The sequence below is a fragment of the Oncorhynchus gorbuscha genome, linkage group LG07 (genome assembly GCF_021184085.1).
Source record: "Oncorhynchus gorbuscha isolate QuinsamMale2020 ecotype Even-year linkage group LG07, OgorEven_v1.0, whole genome shotgun sequence".
Lineage (NCBI taxonomy): Eukaryota > Metazoa > Chordata > Actinopteri > Salmoniformes > Salmonidae > Oncorhynchus > Oncorhynchus gorbuscha.
In genome coordinates this window covers 18836751-18859842 of record NC_060179.1, presented here as the reverse complement: position 1 = coordinate 18859842, position 23092 = coordinate 18836751, and the positions used below count along the sequence as shown (strand labels likewise).

The following is a 23092-nucleotide window of genomic DNA, read 5'->3' as shown; positions in this document are numbered from 1 at the left end:
TCTAAGACTGTCGCTCACTGTCCACTGGCATGGGGTGCTGAACTTCAGAATTGAGATTATGTTGCGGTCCACTTCACTTGGGCTGAATCTCAAATTGCGGGTGGATTGGAGCTTGTTTTATAATTCCAGGGTCTTCCTTTTGGTCACAAGCTAGGCGTTGAACATTTACTTTGTATTCTGTGAGGGACAGTTCTCCGCTACAGGTGGTTTTTCCCACTGAAAAAGCAACAGTGGGCACCAAAATTAGTTTGTGAATGCTGGCCCCAGATAGAGGGGACTGTCTAACGTCTCATGGCAGAGGAAGACTCAGTCAAATTGGCAAGCTGACAGCCATTGGCCATGTGGCAGATCTTAAACCTTTGGTTGGGTGTCCACTTGAAGGTTCATAAATTAGCTGGAATCCATCATGAGAATGAAATTATATGAATTGACAGGTGCCATAGCAAAGTATTATAATTTTCAATGGTAGGTTTTGGAGAGTTGGGTAAAGTGCATTTCCCTTGTAAGCTAGCCCTCAACATAAGTCAAGTTTAGTTATTTTTAAAGTCATTCTAGATTCACAATATTTTTGTGATGCTGCCGTATTGGATGGTGCAATTGCTACATAGTCATATCTGATGTGGTGGAAGCTTGTGGTAGATCAAGGGACACCCTCTGACTCAAATCAAATGTATTTGTTATATGCTTCATAAACAACATGTGTAGCCCCACAAGTGAAATACTTACTTAAGTGCCCTACACCGTGTCAATGTGCAGGGGTATGAGGTAATTATGATCGATATGTACACATACCTGTATATACAGTTGAAGTCGGAAGTGTACATACACCTTAGCCAAATACATTTATACTCAGTGGTTCACAATTCCTGACATTTAATCCTCGTAAAAATGTCCTGTCTTACTTAGGTCAGTTAGGATCACCATTTTATTTGAAGAATGTGAAATGTCATAATAATAGTAGAGAGAATTCCCAGTGGGTCAGAATATTACATACACTCAATTAGTATTTGGTAGCATTGCCTTTAAATTGTTTAGCTTGGGTCAAACATTGTGGGTAGCCTTCCACAAGCTTCCCACAATAAATTGGGTATATTTTGGCCCATTCCTCCTGACAGCTGGTATAACTGAGTCAGGTTTGTATGCCTCCTTGCTCACACACGCTTTTTAAGTTCTGCCAAAAAATCTTCTATAAGATTGAGGTCAGGGCTTTGTGATGGCCACTTCAGTACCTGGACTTTGTTGTCCTTAAGCCATTTTGCCACAACTTTGGAAGTATGCTTCGGGTCATTGTCCATTTGGAAGACCCATTTGCGACCAAGCTTTAACTTCCTGATTGATGTCTTGAGCTGTTGCTTCAATATATTCACGTCATTTTCATACCTCATGATGACCTCTATTTTTTGAAGTGCACCAGTCCCTCCTGCAGCAAAGCACCCCCACAACATGATGCTGCCACCCCCGTGCTTCACTGTTGGCATGGTGTCCTTCGGCTTGCAAGCATCCCCCTTTTCCCTCCAAACATAACAATGGTGACTATGGCCAAACAGTTCTATTTTTGTTTCATCAGACCAGAGGACAGTTATCCAAAAAGTATGATCTTTGTCGCCATGTGCAGTTGCAAACCGTAGCCTGAGCGGCCTTTCAGGTTATGTCGATATAGGACTTGTTTTACTGTGGCTATAGATACTTTTGTAGCTGTTTCCTCCAGCATCTTCACAAGGTCCTTTGCTGGTGTTCTGGGATTGATTTGCACTTTTTGCACCAAAGTACGTTCATCTGTAGGAGACAGAACACGTCTCCTTCCTGAGCAGTATGGTGGCTGCGTGGTCCCATGGTATTTGTACTTGCGAACTATTGTTTGTACAGATGAACGTGGTACCTTCAGGTGTTTGGAAATTGCTCCCAAGGATGAATCAGACTTGTGGTCTACAATTGTTTTTCTGAGGACTTGGCTGATTTCTTTTGATATTCCCATGATGTCAAGTAAAGAGGCACTGAATTTGAAGGTAGGCTTTGAAATACATCCACAGGTACACCTCCAATTGACTCAAATGATGTCAATTAGCCTATAAGAAGCTTCTAAAACCATGACATCATTTTCTGGAATTTTCCAAGCTGTTTAAAGGCACAGTCAACTTAATGTATGGTAACTTCTGACACACTGGAATTGTGATGCAGTGAATGACAAGTGAAATGATCTGTCTGTAAACAATTGTTGGAAAAATTACTTGTGTCATGCACACAGTAGATGTCCTAACCGACTTGCCAAAACTATAGTTTGTTAACAAGAAATTTGTGGAGTGGTTTAAAAACTGGTTTTAATGACGCCAACATAAGTGTATGTAAACTTCTGACTTCAACTCTACGTAGGGATAAAGTGACTAAGCAACAGGATAGATAATAAACAGTAACAGTAGCATATGCATTGACTCAAATGAGTTAGTGCAAAAAGGTTCAATGCAGATTGTCCGGATAGGTATTGGTTAACTATTTAACCAACAATTTAGCACTCTTATGGCTTGGGTATAGACTCTTAGAAAAAAAGGTGCTATCTAGAACCTAGAAGGTTTATTTGGCTGTCCCCATAGAAGAACCCTTTGAAGAACCCTGTTGGGTTCCATGTAGAACCTTTTCCCCAGAGGATTCTACATGGAACCCAAAATAGTTCTACCATGGGACTAAAAAGGGTTATCCTATAGGGAGAGCCGAAGATCCCTTTTGAAACCCTTTTTTCTAGGTGTATAGAACCTGTTAAGCGTCCTGTTGGTTGTGGTCTGTGAACTTCAGTCCTATATGCTACCCAAGCCCCTCTCTATTAGCGCATAGAGATCCCAGTCAAATCAAATCAAATCACATTTTATTTGTCACATACACATGGTTAGCAGATGTTAATGCGAGTGTAGCGAAATGCTTGTGCTTCTAGTTCCGACAATGCACTAATAACCAACAAGTAATCTAACTAACAATTCCAAAACTACTGTCTTATACACAGTGTAAGGGGATAAAGAATATGTACATAAGGATATATGAATGAGTGATGGTTCAGGGCAGCATAGGCAAGATACAGTAGATGGTATCGAGTACAGTATATACATATGAGATGAGTATGTAAACAAAGTGGCATAGTTAAAGTGGCTAGTGATACATGTATTACATAAGGATGCAGTCGATGATATAGAGTACAGTATATACGTATGCATATGAGATGAATAATGTAGGGTAAGTAACATTATATAAGGTAGCATTGTTTAAAGTGGCTAGTGATATATTTACATCATTTCCCATCAATTCCCATTATTAAAGTGGCTGGAGTTGAGTCGGTGTGTTGGCAGCAGCCACTCAATGTTAGTGGTGGCTGTTTAACAGTCTGATGGCCTTGAGATAGAAGCTGTTTTTCAGTCTCTCGGTCCCAGCTTTGATGCACCTGTACTGACCTCGCCTTCTGGATGATAGCGGGGTGAACAGGCAGTGGCTCGGGTGGTTGATGTCCTTGATGATCTTTATGGCCTTCCTGTAACATCGGGTGGTGTAGGTGTCCTGGAGGGCAGGTAGTTTGCCCCCGGTGATGCGTTGTGCAGACCTCACTACCCTCTGGAGAGCCTTACGGTTGAGGGCGGAGCAGTTGCCGTACCAGGCGGTGATACAGCCCGCCAGGATGCTCTCGATTGTGCATCTGTAGAAGTTTGTGAGTGCTTTTGGTGACAAGCCGAATTTCTTCAGCCTCCTGATGCTGTCTGTGTGACTGGATCAATTCAGTTTGTCTGTGATGTGTATGCCGAGGAACTTAAAACTTGCTACCCTCTCCACTACTGTTCCATCGATGTGGATAGGGGGGGTGTTCCCTCTGCTGTTTCCTGAAGTCCACAATCATCTCCTTAGTTTTGTTGACGTTGAGTGTGAGGTTATTTTCCTGACACCACACTCCGAGGGCCCTCACCTCCTCCCTGTAGGCCGTCTCGTCGTTGTTGGTAATCAAGCCTACCACTGTTGTGTCGTCCGCAAACTTGATGATTGAGTTGGAGGCGTGCGTGGCCACGCAGTCGTGGGTGAACAGGGAGTACAGGAGAGGGCTCAGAACGCACCCTTGTGGGGCCCCTGTGTTGAGGATCAGCGGGGAGGAGATGTTGTTGCCTACCCTCACCACCTGGGGGCGGCCCGTCAGGAAGTCCAGTACCCAGTTGCACAGGGCGGGGTCGAGACCCAGGGTCTCGAGCTTGATGACGAGCTTGGAGGGTACTATGGTGTTGAATGCCGAGCTGTAGTCGATGAACAGCATTCTCACATAGGTATTCCTCTTGTCCAGATGGGTTAGGGCAGTGTGCAGTGTGGTTGAGATTGCATCGTCTGTGGACCTATTTGGGTGGTAAGCAAATTGGAGTGGGTCTAGGGTGTCAGGTAGGGTGGAGGTGATATGGTCCTTGACTAGTCTCTCAAAGCACTTCATGATGACGGAAGTGAGTGCTACGGGGCGGTAGTCGTTTAGCTCAGTTACCTTAGCTTTCTTGGGAACAGGAACAATGGTGGCCCTCTTGAAGCATGTGGGAACAGCAGACTGGTATAGGGATTGATTGAATATGTCCGTAAACACACCGGCCAGCTGGTCTGCGCATGCTCTGAGGGCGCGGCTGGGGATGCCGTCTGGGCCTGCAGCCTTGCGAGGGTTAACACGTTTAAATGTCTTACTCACCTCGGCTGCAGTGAAGGAGAGACCGCATGTTTTCGTTGCATCAGTACAGAGACAAAGTAGAATCTCAATTCAACGGCTCAGACACAAGAGGCATGTGTCAGTGGCACTGTATTGTCCTCAAAGCGGGCAAAAAAGTTATTTAGTCTGCCTGGGAGCAAGACATCCTGGTCCGTGACTGGGCTTGAGTTTCTTCTTGTAGTCTGTGATTGACTGTAGACCCTGCCACATGCCTCTTGTGTCTGAGCCGTTGAATTGAGATTCTACTTTGTCTCTGTACTGACGCTTAGCTTGTTTGATAGCCTTGCGGAGGGAATAGCTGCACTGTTTGTATTCGGTCATGTTACCAGACACCTTGCCCTGATTAAAAGCAGTGGTTCGCGCTTTCAGTTTCACGCGAATGCTGCCATCAATCCACGGTTTCTGGTTAGGGAATGTTTTAAGCGTTGCTATGGGAACGACATCTTCAACGCACGTTCTAATGAACTCGCACATCGAATCAGCGTATTCGTCAATATTGTTATCTGACGCAATACGAAACATGTCCCAGTCCACGTGATGGAAGCAGTCTTGGAGTGTGGAGTCAGCTTGGTCGGACCAGCGTTGGACAGACCTCAGCGTGGGAGCCTCTTGTTTAAGTTTCTGTCTGTAGGCAGGGATCAACAAAATGGAGTCGTGGTCAGCTTTTCCAAAATTGGGGCGGGGCAGGGCCTTATATGCGTCGCGGAAGTTAGAGTAACAATGATCCAAGGTTTTACCACCCCTGGTTGCGCAATCGATATGCTGATAAAATTTAGGGAGTCTTGTTTTCACATTAGCTTTGTAAAAATCCCCAGCTACAATGAATGCAGCCTCCGGATAAATGGTTTCAACACCTAATGTGTGACCAGTGGGCATTGAACATAGAAAGGAAATATTTTTTTCAGTAGTTGTAGTGCTTGCATTGTATGTATTTCTCATACTCAGAACGTTATCTGTCAAGGCACTTGACTTCCACCTGCTCACCACGCAGCATCTGGTCCCTCACAGCACGGTGAATAATAGACAAGGATCCGACAGGACAGGAACGGAAAACAAGGGAAGAAATTCGGGAAAAGGCGTTTGGGGAATAGGAACAGCTGGGAGCAGGAACGTCACCGACCAGTCTTCAAGACAATCTAAGACAAAACATGACGCCCTGTTCGGGACCCATCTTTAATATTTACCGTTGGTTATTCGTCAAGTGTATTTGTTCACCGTGTGCCTTTATTTTTTGAGTAAGGTACATCTCTCACTCATTTTGCTCTCCTGCGCCTGACTTCATGCACCAGCTATACTCACCTTCTGACAGTTATCAAACATTTGGCCACACATGTTAAGCCTGCTAAAGCTTTTAACACGGTTAAACTATGATGCAATGGGTCTACACAGTTCAGAGATATCACTCCAAATCATCCTGTTGTAGGTTTGGAATGTAGGATAGATAGGACTATTGCTATTATTGCACCAACATGAATAGACACTAGATGTGTTGCTCATGGCCCCCTGCTATGTTGTAGATCAGGGATGGGAAACTGGCAGCATGTGGCTGAAGGCTATCCGATCAATTCCCCTCCCCCCAAAATAAAACTTAGTCAAGGTCTCAACCTAATGTTGAGAGTTAGTAGAATACATAAGGTGCAATTTCAAATTTGGTTGTGCATCAGCAGTTTTTCTTTTGTTATGTCAGTCACTGATAGTCAGTCAATTAGCCCATGTCAGCAGAAACATGTTATGATGTGGGTAGCATACCCTTGAGCAACTGAGGCCCAGCAGTTTTTTTTTGTCCATCCCTGTAAATGTGCCCATCCCTGTAAATGCATTTTGTAGCTGCCTCAATTATGTTTGTTACGATTTCTCCAGTGGCCCAGGAAATGTTTGGTATAAACAAATATATCATAAACTCATTTATTGTGACAGGGGACAGACCAATGGTATATTCATCATGTTTACATCCACCTCACTGTGGAAATGCGTTTGATTCATGTTTAACTTATTTTTTTGGTACTCATTGTGTTTACAGACACAAATTGTAGCCTATAAATGAAGCTGGGGAAATGTATTGAAATGAAAAATAAGATGAGTCAAAGCTTCAGCCAGCCAGTCCATGGGAAATGTAATATGAATCGTTATTCCTGTGGCAGCAAGCACAACACGCGCCGACGACCAATTCTCGGTAGCGGCGCGAGACCGGGAGCGGACTTCTGTTGCATTCAAACAAAATAGGACTGGACCAGCCTCTCGAGGGAATGTGAAGCAGACGTGGTAGTCTCCCACATTATGGAAATTATACATGATAGACTTTGTGAACCATTCTAGTTACCTGATTTTTTTATGGCTACATATTTTACAGCTACTGAAAAGACACGCACTCAGCCATTAATCAACAGGATATTGAATAAAAAGGCAACGCATGTGTCTGATCAATGCGTAGTAAGCCCACCCGCTCGTGAACTACTTGCCAAACCCAGGGTCTCGCATAACTGACAGAGACAGTTGCAGAAGCGATCCAAAAGTCAAACGAAGAGAAAATACTGAAATAATAGGATCCTTTCTACGGAGAAATGAAGGAAAAGAATCTGATTGAGACTGCGAAAATGCAGGGAAACGTAATGGTAAGAGATGTGTTTTGCTAATTTGAAATGTCAGCTTTAAACGATGTGTTCGCTTATAAGCGGAACCGTCTTTGCAAAGTATTGGTTTCAGCGTGCGTTTGGAGCGTTTGAATAACTGTGCTGAATAGTAAATGCATTGGAAACGTGATCTAAGACTCTCTTTGTACTAAAATGGGATTATGCCCCTCTGCTGTAGCCAGTCTGCCCATTTATCGTAGCCTTGTTGCTGCCTGAGATGACATTATTTTAGAGACAGCTCACACCCATGCAAGGGGATATGATTTAACATTATACCTCCTCTCCCATGTGCTTTGCGGTTGTATAGTCTACAGCACTGAGTATGAGAATGGCGCCAAGTGTAATGACGAAAACATTACATTATTGAAGTTTTCTAGTTTTCTTTTTCCATAGGGCACTGATTGATATTAATGCTGGGTTCAATAATAAACCATATTTTCTTCTCGTTATGAAAATTTGAGGGCAGAACTAACCATTTGCTCTATCTAGGTTAGCTCCTGGAAGGGCTCATTTCGTTTAAACCACACCTAAAGTTGTGAATCTCGGAATATTGCTGTCTGTCCAAAGGGAACTGCTGTGTACCTCTGTTATGCATGTGTTTGGGATTTCCAATCTCCAGGTGTCAGGAGTCACTGGCTCCTTTTACTGAATACACATTCAGGTAACAACCTGGGACCCCTGTGTGAAAGCCTTACCTGCAGTCTTTATTTTTAAGTAAGCAAATTGGGATTTAACAGATGGCTCCTGTGTTTATGTGAATATCTTCACTATTGCCTAGTAATATTTACATAATATGTTGTATATTATCAAAAGATGACAAGATTACATTTCCATTTACATTGGAACATTGAAAAGAGCATAGGAAAGTGTACACCACAGCAACATCACTAGTCAGCATGCATGATTTCATTCTTGGATCTGTTTCCTAGAAATAGTGTGACGGCGGGAAGATTGAGCTGTAATTCCAGGTCTACCGACAGTCCATTTTCCTTGTCAGCTTGACCTTTTCACTTAACCCCAGAACCCCTGCATTCTGTTAAACCCAACAGCCTACATGGGGCGGCAGGGTAGCCTAGTGGTTAGAGCATTGGACTAGCAACCAGAAGGTTGCAAGTTCAAACCCACAAGCTGACAAGGTACAAATCTGTCATTCTATAATAATAATAATAATAATATATGCTTTAGCATTCCGTATGGGTGGTCTGTCGTTACAAGCGCCATGCTCTACCAACTGAGCTACAGAAGGACCTCCTGAACAGGCAGATAACCCACTGTTCTTAGGCTGTCATTGAAAATAATAATTTGTTCTTAACTTGCCTAGTTAAATAAAGGTAAAATAAACCTGGCTGTCCTTATAATTCTTCACTTGGCAGAACTATGAACAGAATTTAGTTGTTCCACCCTCTTGTCTTTCCAATATTGGACCAATGTATTGAAATATCAATTGATTTATTGATTCGCATGATTGATTGATTTACCTGTAAAATTATTTGACCTGGTAGTAGCTCTTGGCCAGATAGAAAATGTGCACTCCATAGGGTAACATTAGAAATGCCATCAAGCCTCGTAAATTACAATTGACAGTTTGACTGCTTTGCACTGACACATAAATCTGTTATTCCTGGAAAATAAGCCTTGACTCAAGGCAGAAGGACAAATAATGGTAAATAGGGAATCATGCTGCGTTCACATCTGTCATGACAGGGAAACCCTGTCTAACTATCTCAAATGCACGTTGGACTACCATGAAGCACGCCAGGGGATCTACAGTTGGAAGTCGGAAGTTTACATACACTTAGGTTGGAGTCATTAAAACTTGTTTTTCAACCACTCCACAAATTTCTTGTTAACAAACTATAGTTTTGGCAAGTCAGTTAGGACATCTACTTTGTGCATGAGACAAGTAATTTTTCCAACAATTGTTTACAGACAGATTATTTCACTTATAATTCACTGTATCACAATTCCAGTGGGTCAGAAGTTTACATACATTAAGTTGACTGTGCCTTTAATAAACAGCTTGGAAAATTCTAGAAAATGATGTCATGGCTTTAGAAGCTTCTGATAGGCTAATTGACATCATTTTAGTCATTTGGAGGTGTACCTGTGGATGTATTTCAAGGCCTACCTTCAAACTCCGTGCCTCTTTGCTTGACATCATGGGAATATCAAAATAAATGTGCCAAGACTTCAGAAAAACATTGAAGACCTCTGCAAGTCTTGTTCATCCTTGGGAGCAATTTCCAAACACCTTCAACTGTATATTCTGTACTGAATTAAATAGCTGTACTGTCTGAACACTTCTAAATAGGGGTTAAAAACACTAGTTATACATTTATAAAAGTACTAACTAATCAATTACTACACAATGGACACTGAGCTTCTATAAAATGTGTATTGTGTGTGAATCTGGTCTACAATGACCAGAAGACCAATAGCTAACTCTTTCATCATACCTAGCACTCTAAAGTGTTGCCCTGATGTCTACAATAACAATAATACTGTCCCTACCATGCCATTCTGGTAGCCCATTAACCATCCCCTTATATGGCCCTAACCCTCTCTGTGTGTCTCCTTGGCAGGTTGCTCCGAGTGGAAGTCGGTGGCAGACCATCCATTTTCAACCAGCTAAGTTGGTTGTCCTCCAGCACTTTCCTCTGTTTACTGCTGGTTGCTCTCTGCCACCAAAAACAGGCCTTCAAGGGCACAGTGGGCAGTGTTGTCGAACCACTAAAGATTTTCTGCTGTTGGCTGAAATGAAATGCATTTGTATCCACAGTGTTATCTCTTTAAAGTGGAGAAATACCAACCACTAACTACGAGTGTCTCCATCCCTCCCTGGCCCGTCTGTTGCGGTTATTATCTCAGTCTCAATTGAAACAAACCACTGAGAGAGCACTCATGATGAGGGTTTGTCATGTCTCCTTTTAGTGACTTTAAACAGTATGTACAGCAGGGTTCCCCAACTGGGTGCCCGCAGGTTTTATTTGGCCCCCCCAAGCTTTCCGAGCAAAAAAAAACTAAAACAAAAGGAAATCATCTCCAAGTGATTTTAATCCAATAAATATTTTCCCAAGTAATAATGAAGACATAATGAAGACATTGATCAAATGTAAGCAATTATTATGTTTTAGTCAAACATATCAGTTTGGGCTTCTTTGCGGTCAATTTGCAGTCTACAAATTATTTGTAATTATGTTCCGACCATCCACTCAAGAAAAAATTGTCACACGGCTGAATCTCTTTGATGATCCCTGATCTACAGTATGTTTGCACTGGTGTTCTGATGCAGGTGTTCAGATTCCTTCTCTCAGCCCATTAGATAGACATGTTGTTGTAGTGTCTTCTGAAGAATACAATGTTCAATTTAAACTCAATTGTTTTCTAGAAATCTTCCCTATACTAAATGCAGATGTATTTGAATCATGAAGAAGGCCTAATTTTGGCTCCACAGACAGCTGTTTGGTTTATTATGCTCCTTGTATCCCCTTGGGGCTGATGAGGAGAGTTCTGACGGAGGACCATTCGGCATGATTAGGTGCTCGACTACATACTTAATGCATTCATCACAGATCTCATGCCAGTTCTGGTGAGCTATGGGCGTGTCCCAACAGTCTGAAGTGGCTTTCCTTGCCTCCATTCCTTCATCTGCAGAGCATCTGAAAACACAGGATCGGTGAAAGCAACACACAAGTAGCCTAGCTGACTTGATGAACCCTTCCTTCAGTGTGGATGAAGGAAAGGACATGAGGAAAGAGGGCAGAGGGAAAACACTTAGGACCACAGTGGCTAGGCACCAGTTTGCGATAAAAGGCATTGGAACGGTTGCCCCTCCTGTTAAGTGGGTGGCCTGCATTCACGGCCACTCACGTCGTTTGTTTGATTGGGGTCGGCCCAGTACGACGTTGGAGGTGCGGGTCTAGGAACAAGGGCTGTGATTTATAGTGACCTTTAAGTGGGCCAACGTTTCTCAACGCTGTTATCGTGCAGCTGTAACGTTTCATTAGGTACGCTGGAATCCATCATACACAATGTTGTCTCTCTCAATGGCCATGCATGTGAGGACTGGAGAGAGCCACCATTGTACATGCAACATATTTATACAGGCTGGTTGATGGCTTGAGAGCACAACCGTTAGTTTAACATTTTTCAAAAATCTTATATGAACAGTTTATTTCTTTAAAGATATAAAAATGTAACCCTAAAAGATTCCAACTGTGTCTGAAAGGCAAAAAAAGGAAATTGGCATGTGCCGTACATGCATTATATTTGGGGGGTTATCTCTATTATCAAATGATGGGCACTCATCTCAAAGGAATTAAGTTTCATTTTCCTCTTTTTCAAGTGGCACACGTTCTCTCCTCTGAAATGTCATGTTTACCCAGCACTTAGGTGAGTCGCCGATCTATCTCTATTTGACTCTGCCAAGAGGACTTGAGGAATATCTAAGTGAGTCTTGTACAGTCAGTCACTCTGTAGAGACAACAATTGGACCCTTAGCGGCAGTGTAATTAAGGATCATCCTCAGCTGTTTACATAATTAAAACACTATTTTTGAAGTTCTGTCAGATAGGTCGATCTGTATCTCCAGGGATGTTACCCTGCTCCTTTTTGATAATCCAAACACATTAATGTGAGATAACAAATAAATAATAATAATCTGCTGCATTATCAATGTATTATACGCTGAAATGTATACAGTACTGTACTGCATTGTGCAGTACCACTTATGGGCATTTCCATTTAAAAGGACCCATGAGCACCAACGTGTGATGTTCATAGGAGCACATCAAATTGGTTGTCAAATGAAAGCTAAGAGTCTGTATTTTGGAGAAATTAAGGCATAAATATTTTTTTCAGCCATTTACCATCCTTAAAATAAAAGCTTTGATTTGTGGATAAACAGATGGAAAAGGGGGTCTTAGAAAACATCTACCAGAAAAAGTCTTAAAATGTATCAGAAATACATCAAAACACAATAATGTTGATGTAAAAGCCCCGGTATAATGTTGTTCGTCTGCTGTTTGAAGAGAGTCAGACCGAAATGCAGCGTGTAGGTTACTCATGACTTTAAATGAAGAAAATAGCGGTACATGAAATAACTGAAAATACGAAAACAACAAACGAGTGCAACTAATACAGCCTATCTGGTGACTAACACAAAGACAGGTACAATCACCCACGAATTACAACGCGCACTCAGGCTGCCTAAATACGGTTCCCAATCCGAGACAACGAGAATCAGCTGACTCCAATTAGGAATCGCCTCAGGCAGCCAAGCCTAACTAGACACACCCCTAATAATACACACTCCCAATTAATACAAACCCCAATACGAAATACAACATATAAACCCATGTCACACCCTGGCCTACCCAAACAATTAACAAAACACAAGATACAATGACCAAGGCGTGACAGAACCCCCCCCCCCCCCCTAAGGTGCGGACTCCGGGACGCACCTCAAGAACATCGGGAGGGTCCGGGTGGGCGTCTGTCCATGGTGGCGGTTCTGGCTCGGGACGTGGACCCCACTCCATAAATGTCCTAGTTCCTCCCCTTCGCGTCCTAGGATAATCCACCTTCTCCGCCGACCATGGCCTAATAGTCCTCACCCTGATCCCCACATAACTGAGGGGCAGCTCGGGACCGAGGGGCAGCTCGGGACCGAGGGGCAGCAGAGGGCAGCTCGGGACAGAGGGGCAGCTCGGGACAGAGGGGCAGCTCGGGACAGAGGGGCAGCTCGGGACAGAGGGTCAACTCGGGACAGAGGGGCAACTCAGGATAGAGGGGCAACTCAGGACAGAGGGGCAGCCCGGGACCGAAGCAGCCCAGTACTGAGGGGAAGCCCGGTACTGAGAGGGAGCCCAGTACAGAGAGGAAGCCTAGTACTGAAAGGAAGCTCAGGCAGGTAGTAGGCTCCGGTAAATCCTGGCTGGCTGGTGGACCTGGATGATTCAGGCCGATTTAGAAGATCTTGGCAGACTGGCACTTCTGGCGGATCCTGGCAGACTGGCACTTCTGGCGGATCCTGGCAGACTGGTGACGCTGGGCCGACTGGCGGCGCTGGGCAGACAGGATACTCCGGCAGTGCAGGAGAGGAGAAAGGCTCTGGCTTAGCTGAACAGGCGGGAGACTCCAACAGTGCAGGAGAGGAGAAAAGCTCTGGCTGCGCTGAACAGGCGACGCGCACTGGACGCGCTGGGCCGACTGGTAGCACTGGTGGCGCTGGACAGACAGGAGACTCCGGCAGCGCAGGAGAGGAGAAGGCTCTGGCTTTGCGCTGAGAGGAGTCCAACAGTGCAGGAGGAGAAAGAAAAGCACTATGGAGCCTGGTGCTGGTGCTGGAACCTGGCGCGAAATTACTGCAGAGGAGAAAAGCTCTGGCTGCGCTGAACAGGCGAGGCGCACTGGACGCGCTGGGCCGACTGGGAGCACTGGCGGCGCTGGGCAGACAGGAGACTCCGGCAGCGCAGGAGAGGAGAAAGGCTCTGGCTGCGCTGAACAGGCGGGAGACTCCAACAGTGCAGGAGGGGAGAAAAGCACTGGCTGCGCTGAACAGGCGAGGCGCACTGGAGGCCTGGTGCGTGGTGCTGGAACTGGTGGTACTGGCGCGAGGACACTCACAGGAAGCCTGGTGCGGGGAGCTGCTACCGGAGGACTGGTGTGTAGAGGTGGCTCTGGATAGACCGGACCGTGCAGGCGCACTGGAGCTCTTGAGCACCAAGCCTGCCCAAGCTTACCTGGCTCGATGCCCACTCTAGCCCGGCCAATAGGAAGGGCTGGTATGTGTCGCAGCTGGCTCTGCACCCGCACTGGAAACACCGTGCGCTCCATAGCATAACACGGTGCCTGCCCGGTCTCTCTAGCCCAACGGTGAGCACAGGGAGTATGCGCAGGTTTCCTACCTGGCATAACTATTCTCCCTTTTAGCCTCCCCCCAATATTTTTTTTGGGGTGACTTTCCGGTTTCCAACCGCGTCGCAGTGCTGCCTCCTCATACTCGCGCCTCTCCGCTTTAGCTACTTCTATTTCCTCCTTGGGACGGCGATATTCTCCCGGCTGCGCCCAGGGTCCTTTTCCGTCTAATATCATCTCCCAAGACCAGAAGTCCTCATATTGCTGCTCCTCACAATTAACAGGGGAGAGTAGGCTCAGGTCTGACTCCTGACTCTGCCACTCTCTCTCTGCGCTTTCCCCCGTTACCTACGGTTTTCGCTCTGTATAGCCGTGCTTTCCTTTTCGATTCCATCCGTGTATAGCCCTCTTCGCATTGCTGTAGGGAATCCCAGGCGGGCTCCTGCACTCGCTCTGGGTCGGCCGCCCACCTGTCGATTTCTTCCCACGTCGTATAATCCCTGCTTCTGCCGTCCATACCAGTTTACGTAGAGACAATTCTCTAAAGGCGCTAACAAAAGGGAGAAAATCCGTCAAGATAGACAAAACAAAAATGTTCAGCATGTCTCTCAGGAGAAGAAGAAGAACCGCAAAATGCCTTGGCGCCGTTCCAACGTCCTCCTTTAGATCCTGCCAGTTCACACGCTGCTCGGTCTGAGAATGGTGGGTGATTCTGTAATGTTGTTCGTCTGCTGTTTGAAGCGAGTCAGACCGAAATGCAGCGTGTAGGTTACTCATGACTTTAAATGAAGAAAATAGCGGTACATGAAATAACTGAAAATACGAAAACAACAAACGAGTGCAACTAATACAGCCTATCTGGTGACTAACACAAAGACAGGTACAATCACCCACGAATTACAATGCGCACTCAGGCTGCCTAAATACGGTTCCCAATCCGAGACAACGAGAATCAGCTGACTCCAATTAGGAATCGCCTCAGGCAGCCAAGCCTAACTAGACACACCCCTAATAATACACACTCCCAATTAATACAAACCCCAATACGAAATACAACATATAAACCCATGTCACACCCTGGCCTACCCAAACAATTAACAAAACACAAGATACAATGACCAAGGCGTGACACCCGGCCAACGAATATCCTCTTTTTGGGTGACCTGACCAAGGAAATATGAGTTATAGATCTGTCATTCTCATTGACAGCAAGTGTAAGAAGCGGTAGATCTGTTCTATATGCGCTGTTTCTATGCTCCCCGTTCTTCAGTTTAGTTTTTTTTTTTTCGGTTTTGTACACCAGCTTCAAACAGCTGAAAATATATTTCAGTGGTTTAGATGGTAGATTGCCACTGTTATTTTTCACTGTCTTTTTACTGTTGTTTTTATTTCTTTACCTACCTATTGTTGACCTAATACCTTTTTTGCACTATTGGTTAGAGCCTGTAAGTAAGCATTTCACTGTACGGTCTACACCTGTTGCATTCGGCACATGTGACAAACTTTGATTTGATTTGATTCTCTACACTATACAATGCTTGTTTTGTCACATAAATTTAAATTTGGCGAGATATTCGAATTTTAGCAATCAGGAAATTACTGATTGATTTCCACATATTGCACCTTTAAGTGACTAAAACTCGTAATTCTGATACCAAATTGTTAACGGAATTACCAAAAAATCTGTAACGGAAACTCAATTGGTTACAATGAGTAATGTTGATGTCCAAAGACGAGCCGGACTGGACCTAATCTGAACCTATTATAGATATATGTTTCACAAGTTTGGATAGCACAGTACAGTGAGTAGAGCACGTTAGAGTACAATACAGTACCATACAGTACTGAGTACAGTACTCTACAGTGGGTAGAGCAGAGTACAGTGCATTAGAGTACAGTACCATTCAATACAATAGTGCTGTACAGTACAATACTGCACTCTACTATACTGTACTCTACTGCACTGTACTCTAATGCGCTGTACTCTACTGCACTGTACTCTAATGCACTGTACTCTACTCTACTGCACTCTACTAACATAACAATAACAATGTATGCCATTTAGCAGATGCTTTTATCCAAAGCGGCTTAGTCATGTGTGCATACATTTTACTCTACTACTTACTGTACTGAACTCTACTGCACTGTAATGTGCTCTACTGTACTGAACTATACTGCACTATACTGTGCTCTACTGTACTGAACTCTACTCTAATTTACTGTACTCTGCTGCTGTGTGATGTTCAAATTTGTGAAACATGAGGAAAATAACATTTGTGTCCATAATTCTGCATTTCTATGTAGTACAGATCTGATACTGTAATTCCGTTACCTGGTGTAAATCCACTTCACATACTGTAGTTCAAATCAAATTGTATTAGTCACATACACCCAATACAACTTTGGTAACACTTTACTTAAAGCTGACAGGAAAAATGTCTTATTTTAAAGCATATAGGGTTATGTCTCTGTGCAGCCTGGTCGGCAGCTTTAGACTGCTACAGTATACTCAAAGTTTCTCCAAGGTATGCCAGGAGGTAGCGTAGAAAATGCTCAACTGACTCCAAATGGCTGTTCTTTAGTCAGGTATCAAGTGATGAGGGACACTTTTAACGCTTATACTGAAACAGCCACCCTCCAATGTTGAATAACTCCCCACATTGTTCTGTCGACTGAGTTTTACAGGATAGACAAAGTGCAGTTTGACACTTTGCTCACTGGCCAGGGCTACATCCCTCTTGACTCGCATCACGCCTCGGCTTCCCTCTGCACTTTCCATCCACCATGTGACTTCAGATAGACTTTTCTATGTAATAAGCTGCCAAGGAGAGACTTCATCAGGGATAGCGACTCCTGTTTTTTCACAGTACATATCACACTGATGGTGGAACTCCTTTGTCAAAAACCATGCTCAAATCAAATGTTCAGTTACATGCACCGAATAGGTGTAGACACCTTACAGTGAAATGATTACTTACAGGCCCCTAACCAACAATGCAGTTTAAAAAATATGAATAAGAATAAGAAATAAAAGTAACAAGTAATTAAAGAGCAGCAGTAAAATAACAATAGCAAGACTATATCCTGGGGGTACCGGTACAGACTCAATGTGCAGGGGCACTGGTTAGTCGAGGTAATTGAGGTAATATGTACATGTAGGTAGAGTTATTAAAGTGACTATGCATAGATAATAACAGAGGGTAGCAGTGGCATAAAAGAGGGGGGGGCAATGCAAATAGTCTAGGTGGCCATTTGATTAGATGTTCAGGAGTCTTATGGCTTCGAGGTAGAAGCTGGTTAGAAGCCTTTTAGACCTAGACTTGGTGCTCTGGTACCGCTTGACAATTTTTAAGGCCTTCCTCTGACACTGCCTGGTATATAGGTCCTGGATGGCATGAAGCTTGGCCCCAGTGATGTACTTGGTCGTACACACTACCCTCTGTAGTGCCTTGCGGTCGGAGGCCGAGCAGTTGCCATACCAGGCAGTGATGTAACCAGTCAGGATGCTCTCGATGTTGCAGCTGTAGAACCTTTTGAGGATCTGTGCTTGGACCATGTTAGTTTGTTGGTGATGTGGACACCAAGGAACTTGAAGCTCTCAACCTGCTCCATTACAGCCCCGTTGATGAGAATGGGGGCGTGCTCGGTCCTCCTTTTCCTGTAGTCCACAATCATCTCCTTTGTCTTGATCAGGTTGAGGGAGAGTTTGTCTCTGACCTCCTCCTTATAGACTGTCTCGTCGTTTTCAGTGATCAGGCCTACCAATGTTGTGTCATCGGCAAATTTACTGACTCAATAACCAAAATAGATTTTTTTTCAAACTTAATGTACCATGTCATAGCTGATACCCAATTCTTTCTGCAGACATCTATTACTATTTAAACAGAGCAGATATTTAGTAGTTTTTGGAAAATATAGTCGCATAACAAAATCTGAGGGAGATTTAACTGTAATTCCGTTACCAAAGTTTGCATCTGCACAGTTCTTCCACAAAATTAGTTTTTGTACAGCAGTCCTTGTGCACAGAGTTTACATTCACATTTTAGTCATTTAACAGACACTTATCCAGATCGACTTACAGGAGCAATTAGGGTTAAGTGCCTTGGTGAAAAATCGACAGATTTAGTTGACTTTTCGGTTATTGGCTCAACGCTCTTAACCACTAGGCTACCTGCCGCCCAAAGTTGTATGGTTGATAAGCTTTGAAATCAATGTTCTTTTTGGCATACTTTTTAAAGTGAAGAAAACTGAGTCAACGCTTAATTCTGTTAACCTGAAACTGCATATGGAAATTTCAGAGTTGATCTGTTTATTTTATCCACTCAGAGAAATTGCTGTTTAGAAACAGAATTTTGAATTGCTGCTTAAGATACAGAATTTAGAATTGCTGCTTAGAAACGGAATTCTGAGTGGTTGATAATGAAAACATTTTATTCCTTCTTTGCTGCTGTGACAGGGAAACAGTGACCCACATAAAACCTCAGACACATCCAGAAGCATTTTATCTCCCTACCCTACCCCACCCCTCCTCTCTCACACACAGACACACACACGCACACATGCACGCACACGCACACACAACTATGGCATTTCTGTCTGTTGCACACACTCCCCAATCCAAAGAAATCAATCACTGCTTAGCCGGGCAAGAACGTGCCGGGCGCTCCCAGCAAATAACGAGTTTACGGTAGATTAATATTTCATGGTGCCTTTTTTCCTCCATTTCTGCCTCCATGTTTTCAACTCAGGATAGGGACTGGGGGAATAGCCATATATTTAATTAATTATTCAAATAATAGGAGAGCTTTGCTATGGAAACCAGTATTTCCCCAGCCTAGATAGTTACATGTGGCGTTAAAATGTAATGGGTTTTTTGATATTAGGATTTGCAATTTACCGCAATTCATGTGGCTAAAAGGAAAATTGCAGTTTCAAAGCAAATTTCCAGCAATTCTATACATTTTTCCATGTCTTATACCTAGGGCTTATGCTACCTTAGTGACTCAAACATTACAGAAAAATCAATGGGGGCCCCATGCCATGGCATTTTTTACATTTGAGATTCTCCCTGACTGTCTAGTCTTAATTTGATTGATAGTTCTCAAAGATGATCTTATTAAAAAATATATGGCGCCATTATCTTTTCTACATACTTTATATCTGGTTTTAGTCTTTTAAGTTTACACTGAAAATGTGTTACGATCCTGGATTAACCTCTTCCTCCTACCCCCTAATTTTTCGAAAATTCTGTTAAAAATCGTGCAACATTTCAGCGCCCTGCTACCCAATTTGTAAGTCGCTCTGGATAAGAGCGTCTGCTAAATGACTTAAATGTAAATGTAAATGTACTCATGCCAGGAATATAGTATATGCATATGATTAGTATGTGTGGATAGAAAACACTCAGACTTTATAAAACTGGTTAAATCACGGCTGTGACTATAACAGAACGTGCGTTTCATCGAAAAGTGCAGGAAAATCTGATCACTGAAAGTGGAAAAATATATCCATCCGCCGCTTCAACCCATTGTTATGGGCGAACAACATTAAATAGGGCTGAGGTTGCAGTACCTACAGCTTCCACACGATGTCAACAGTCTTGTCATTTGCCAATTCTTTGTTTCTTGGTCAAACGAACAAGAGACAGGCTTTTTCTTCAGGTCTCCGACCGGATATTTTGGTTGAGAAATACACGGACAGTATTTCAAGACGGACCCCTATAGAAAAAGCTTCGTCTCGTGATTAATTTGATCGCTTATTAACGTTTACTAATAGCTAAAGTTGCATTACAAACGTATTTCGAAGTGTTTTGTGAAAGTTTATTGTCGACTTTTTTAATTAAAAAAAAATGACGTTACGTTATAAGATGCTATTTTTTTCCGTTTATCACACAGTCTTCATAGATCGATATCTAGGCTATATATGGTCCGATTTAATCGAAAAAAAGACCCAGTAGTGATTATGGGACATCTAGGACTGCCAACAAAGAAGATGGTCAAAGGTAATGAATGTTTTATATTTTATTTGTGCGGTTTGTGTAGCGCCGACTATGCTAATTATTTTGTTTACGTCCCCTTTTGGGGTGTTACACGCTATCAGATAATAGCTTCTCATGCTTTCGCCGAAAAGCATTTTAAAAATCTGACTTGTTGCCTGGATTCACAACGAGTGTAGCTTTAATTCAATACCCTGCATGTGTATTTTAATGAACGTTTGAGTTTTAACTAATACTATTAGCATTTAGCATAGCGCATTTGCATTTCCAGAGCTCTAGATGGGACGCCTGCGTGCCAGGTAGGTTAAAGGTGCAATTTTCCAAAAATATTCTGCCATTTCCTGGTTGCTTAAATTCTAATAGTTTGCCTAATTTCAGTTAATGTGACTGAACAAGCAGTCATTGTGTAGAGAATCATTGTGCCATTTAAAATTAAAATAAATATGTGTATATATACAGTACCAGTCAAAGGTTTGGACACATCTACTCATTCAAGGGTTTTTCTTTATTTGTACTATTTTCTACATTGTAGAATAATAGTGAAGACATGAAAACTATGAAATAACACATATGGAATCATGTAGTAACCAAAATATATATTTCATATTTGAGATTCTTCAAAGTAACCACCCGTTGCCTTGATGACAGCTTTGCACACACTTGGCATTCTTTCAACCAGCTTCACCTGGAATGCTTTTCCAACAGTCTTGAATGAGTTCCCACATATGCTGAGCACTTGTTGGTCGCTTTTCCTTCACTCTGCGGTCCAACTCATCCATAACCATCTCAATTGGGTTGAGGTTGCATGATTGTGGAGGCCAGAACATCTGATGCAGCACTCCATCACTCTCCTTCTTGATCAAATAGCCCTTACATAGCCTGGAGGTCATTGTCCTGTTGAAAAACAAATGATAGTTCCACCTAAGCCCAAACCAGATGGGATGGTGTATTGCTGCAGAATGCTGTGGTAGTCATGCTGGTTTAGTGTGCCTTGAATTCTAAATAAATCACAGATGGTGTCACCAGCAAAACACCATCACACCTCCTCCTCCATTCATGGTGGGAACCACACAAGCAGAGATCTTCCGTTCACCTACTCTGCATCTCACAAAGACACAGAGGTTGGAACTAAAAATCTCAAATTCTGACTTATCAGACCAAAGGACAGATTTCCACTGGTCTAATGTCCATTGCTCGTGTTTCTTGGCCCAAGTAAGTCTCTTCTTCTTCTTGGCATCCTTTAGTAGTGGTTTCTTTGCAATAATTCAACCATGAAGGCCTGATTCACACAGTCTCCTCCCGAACAGTTGATGTTGAGATGTGTCTGTCATGCGGGTGAATGAGGACCCAAAAGCGACTTGGCGAAAACAGAGTATTTAATCCAGAATAAACTTTACAAAACAAAAAGCATAATACTACACGTAAAGACGAGAACAGACTGGAGACTTGATCGAGAACTGCAGGTTGCCTCGGGAAGGCACTTGAACCTAGCAGACTCAGACACCTGCTCACCACGCAGCAGCATCTGAGGGAAACACGACACGACAGGGCAAAACATAGACACAGCACGGTGAATTATATATGAGGATCCGACAGGGCAGGTACGGGAAACAAGGAGAGAAATAGGGACTCTAATCAGGGAAAAGGATCGGGAACAGGTGTGGGAAGACTAAATGATGATTAGGGAAATAGGAACAGCTGGGAGCAGGAACGGAACGATAGAGAGAAGAGAGAGCGAGAGAGGGAGGGAGGAGAGAGAGGGATAGAAAGAGGGAAAGAACCTAATAAGACCAGCAGAGGGAAACGAATAGAATGGGAAGCACAGGGACAAGACATGATAATAAATGACAAAACATGACAGTACCCCCCCCACTCACCGAGCGCCTCCTGGCGCACTCGAGGAGGAAGCCTGGCGGCAACGGAGGAAATCATCAATGAGTGAACGGTCCAGCACGTCCCGAGACGGAACCCAACTCCTCTCCTCAGGACCGTAACCCTCCCAATCCACTAAGTATTGGTGACCCCGTCCCCGAGAACGCATGTCCATGATCTTATGTACCTTGTAAATAGGTGCGCTCTCGACAAGGACGGGAGGGGGGAGGAAGACGAACGGGGGTGCGAAGAAAGGGCTTAACACAGGAGACATGGAAGACAGGATGGACGCGACGAAGATGTCGCGGAAGAAGTCGCACAGCGACAGGATTGACGACCTGGGAGACACGGAACGGACCAATGAACCGCGGAGTCAACTTACGAGAAGCTGTCGTAAGAGGAAGGTTGCGAGTGGAAAGCCACACTCTCTGGCCGCAACAATACCTAGGACTCTTAATCCTGTGTTTATTGGCGGCTCTCACAGTCTGTGCCCTGTAGCGGCAAAGTGCAGACCTCACCCTCCTCCAGGTGCGCTCACAACGTTGGACAAACGCTTGAGCGGAGGGAACGCTGGACTCGGCAAGCTGGGAAGAGAATAGAGGAGGCTGGTAACCCAGACTACTCTGAAACGGAGATAACCCGGTAGCAGACGAAGGAAGCGAGTTGTGAGCGTATTCTGCCCAGGGAGCTGTTCTGCCCAAGACGAAGGGTTTCTGAAAGAAAGGCTGCGTAGTATGCGACCAATCGTCTGATTGGCCCTCTCTGCTTGACCGTTAGACTGGGGATGAAACCCGGAAGAGAGACTGACGGACGCACCAATCAAACGACAGAACTCCCTCCAAAACTGTGACGTGAATTGCGGGCCTCTGTCTGAAACGGCATCTAACGGGAGGCCATGAATTCTGAACACATTCTCGATAATGATTTGTGCCGTCTCCTTAGCGGAAGGAAGTTTAGCGAGGGGAATGAAATGTGCCGCCTTAGAGAACCTATCGACAACCGTAAGAATCACAGTCTTCCCCGCAGACAAAG

General features: G+C 43.9%; 1 protein-coding gene across 2 annotated transcripts in view; it reads left to right on the top strand.

Annotated features, from left to right (window-relative positions):
* The window catches only part of LOC124039593 (dipeptidyl aminopeptidase-like protein 6), a 389264-nt gene that overhangs the window by 49679 nt on the left and 316493 nt on the right, over nt 1-23092 (top strand). Inside the window, exon 1 of one of the 2 annotated variants that reach the window (XM_046355737.1) lies at nt 6968-7317. The exons of the other annotated variant lie outside the window; for it this stretch is intronic. Within the exon in view, the coding sequence (XP_046211693.1) occupies nt 7267-7317 (51 nt within the window). The 5' untranslated portion in view covers nt 6968-7266. Of the gene's footprint in view, nt 1-6967; nt 7318-23092 lie in introns of those variants that run through there. 2 annotated transcript variants of the gene reach the window in all.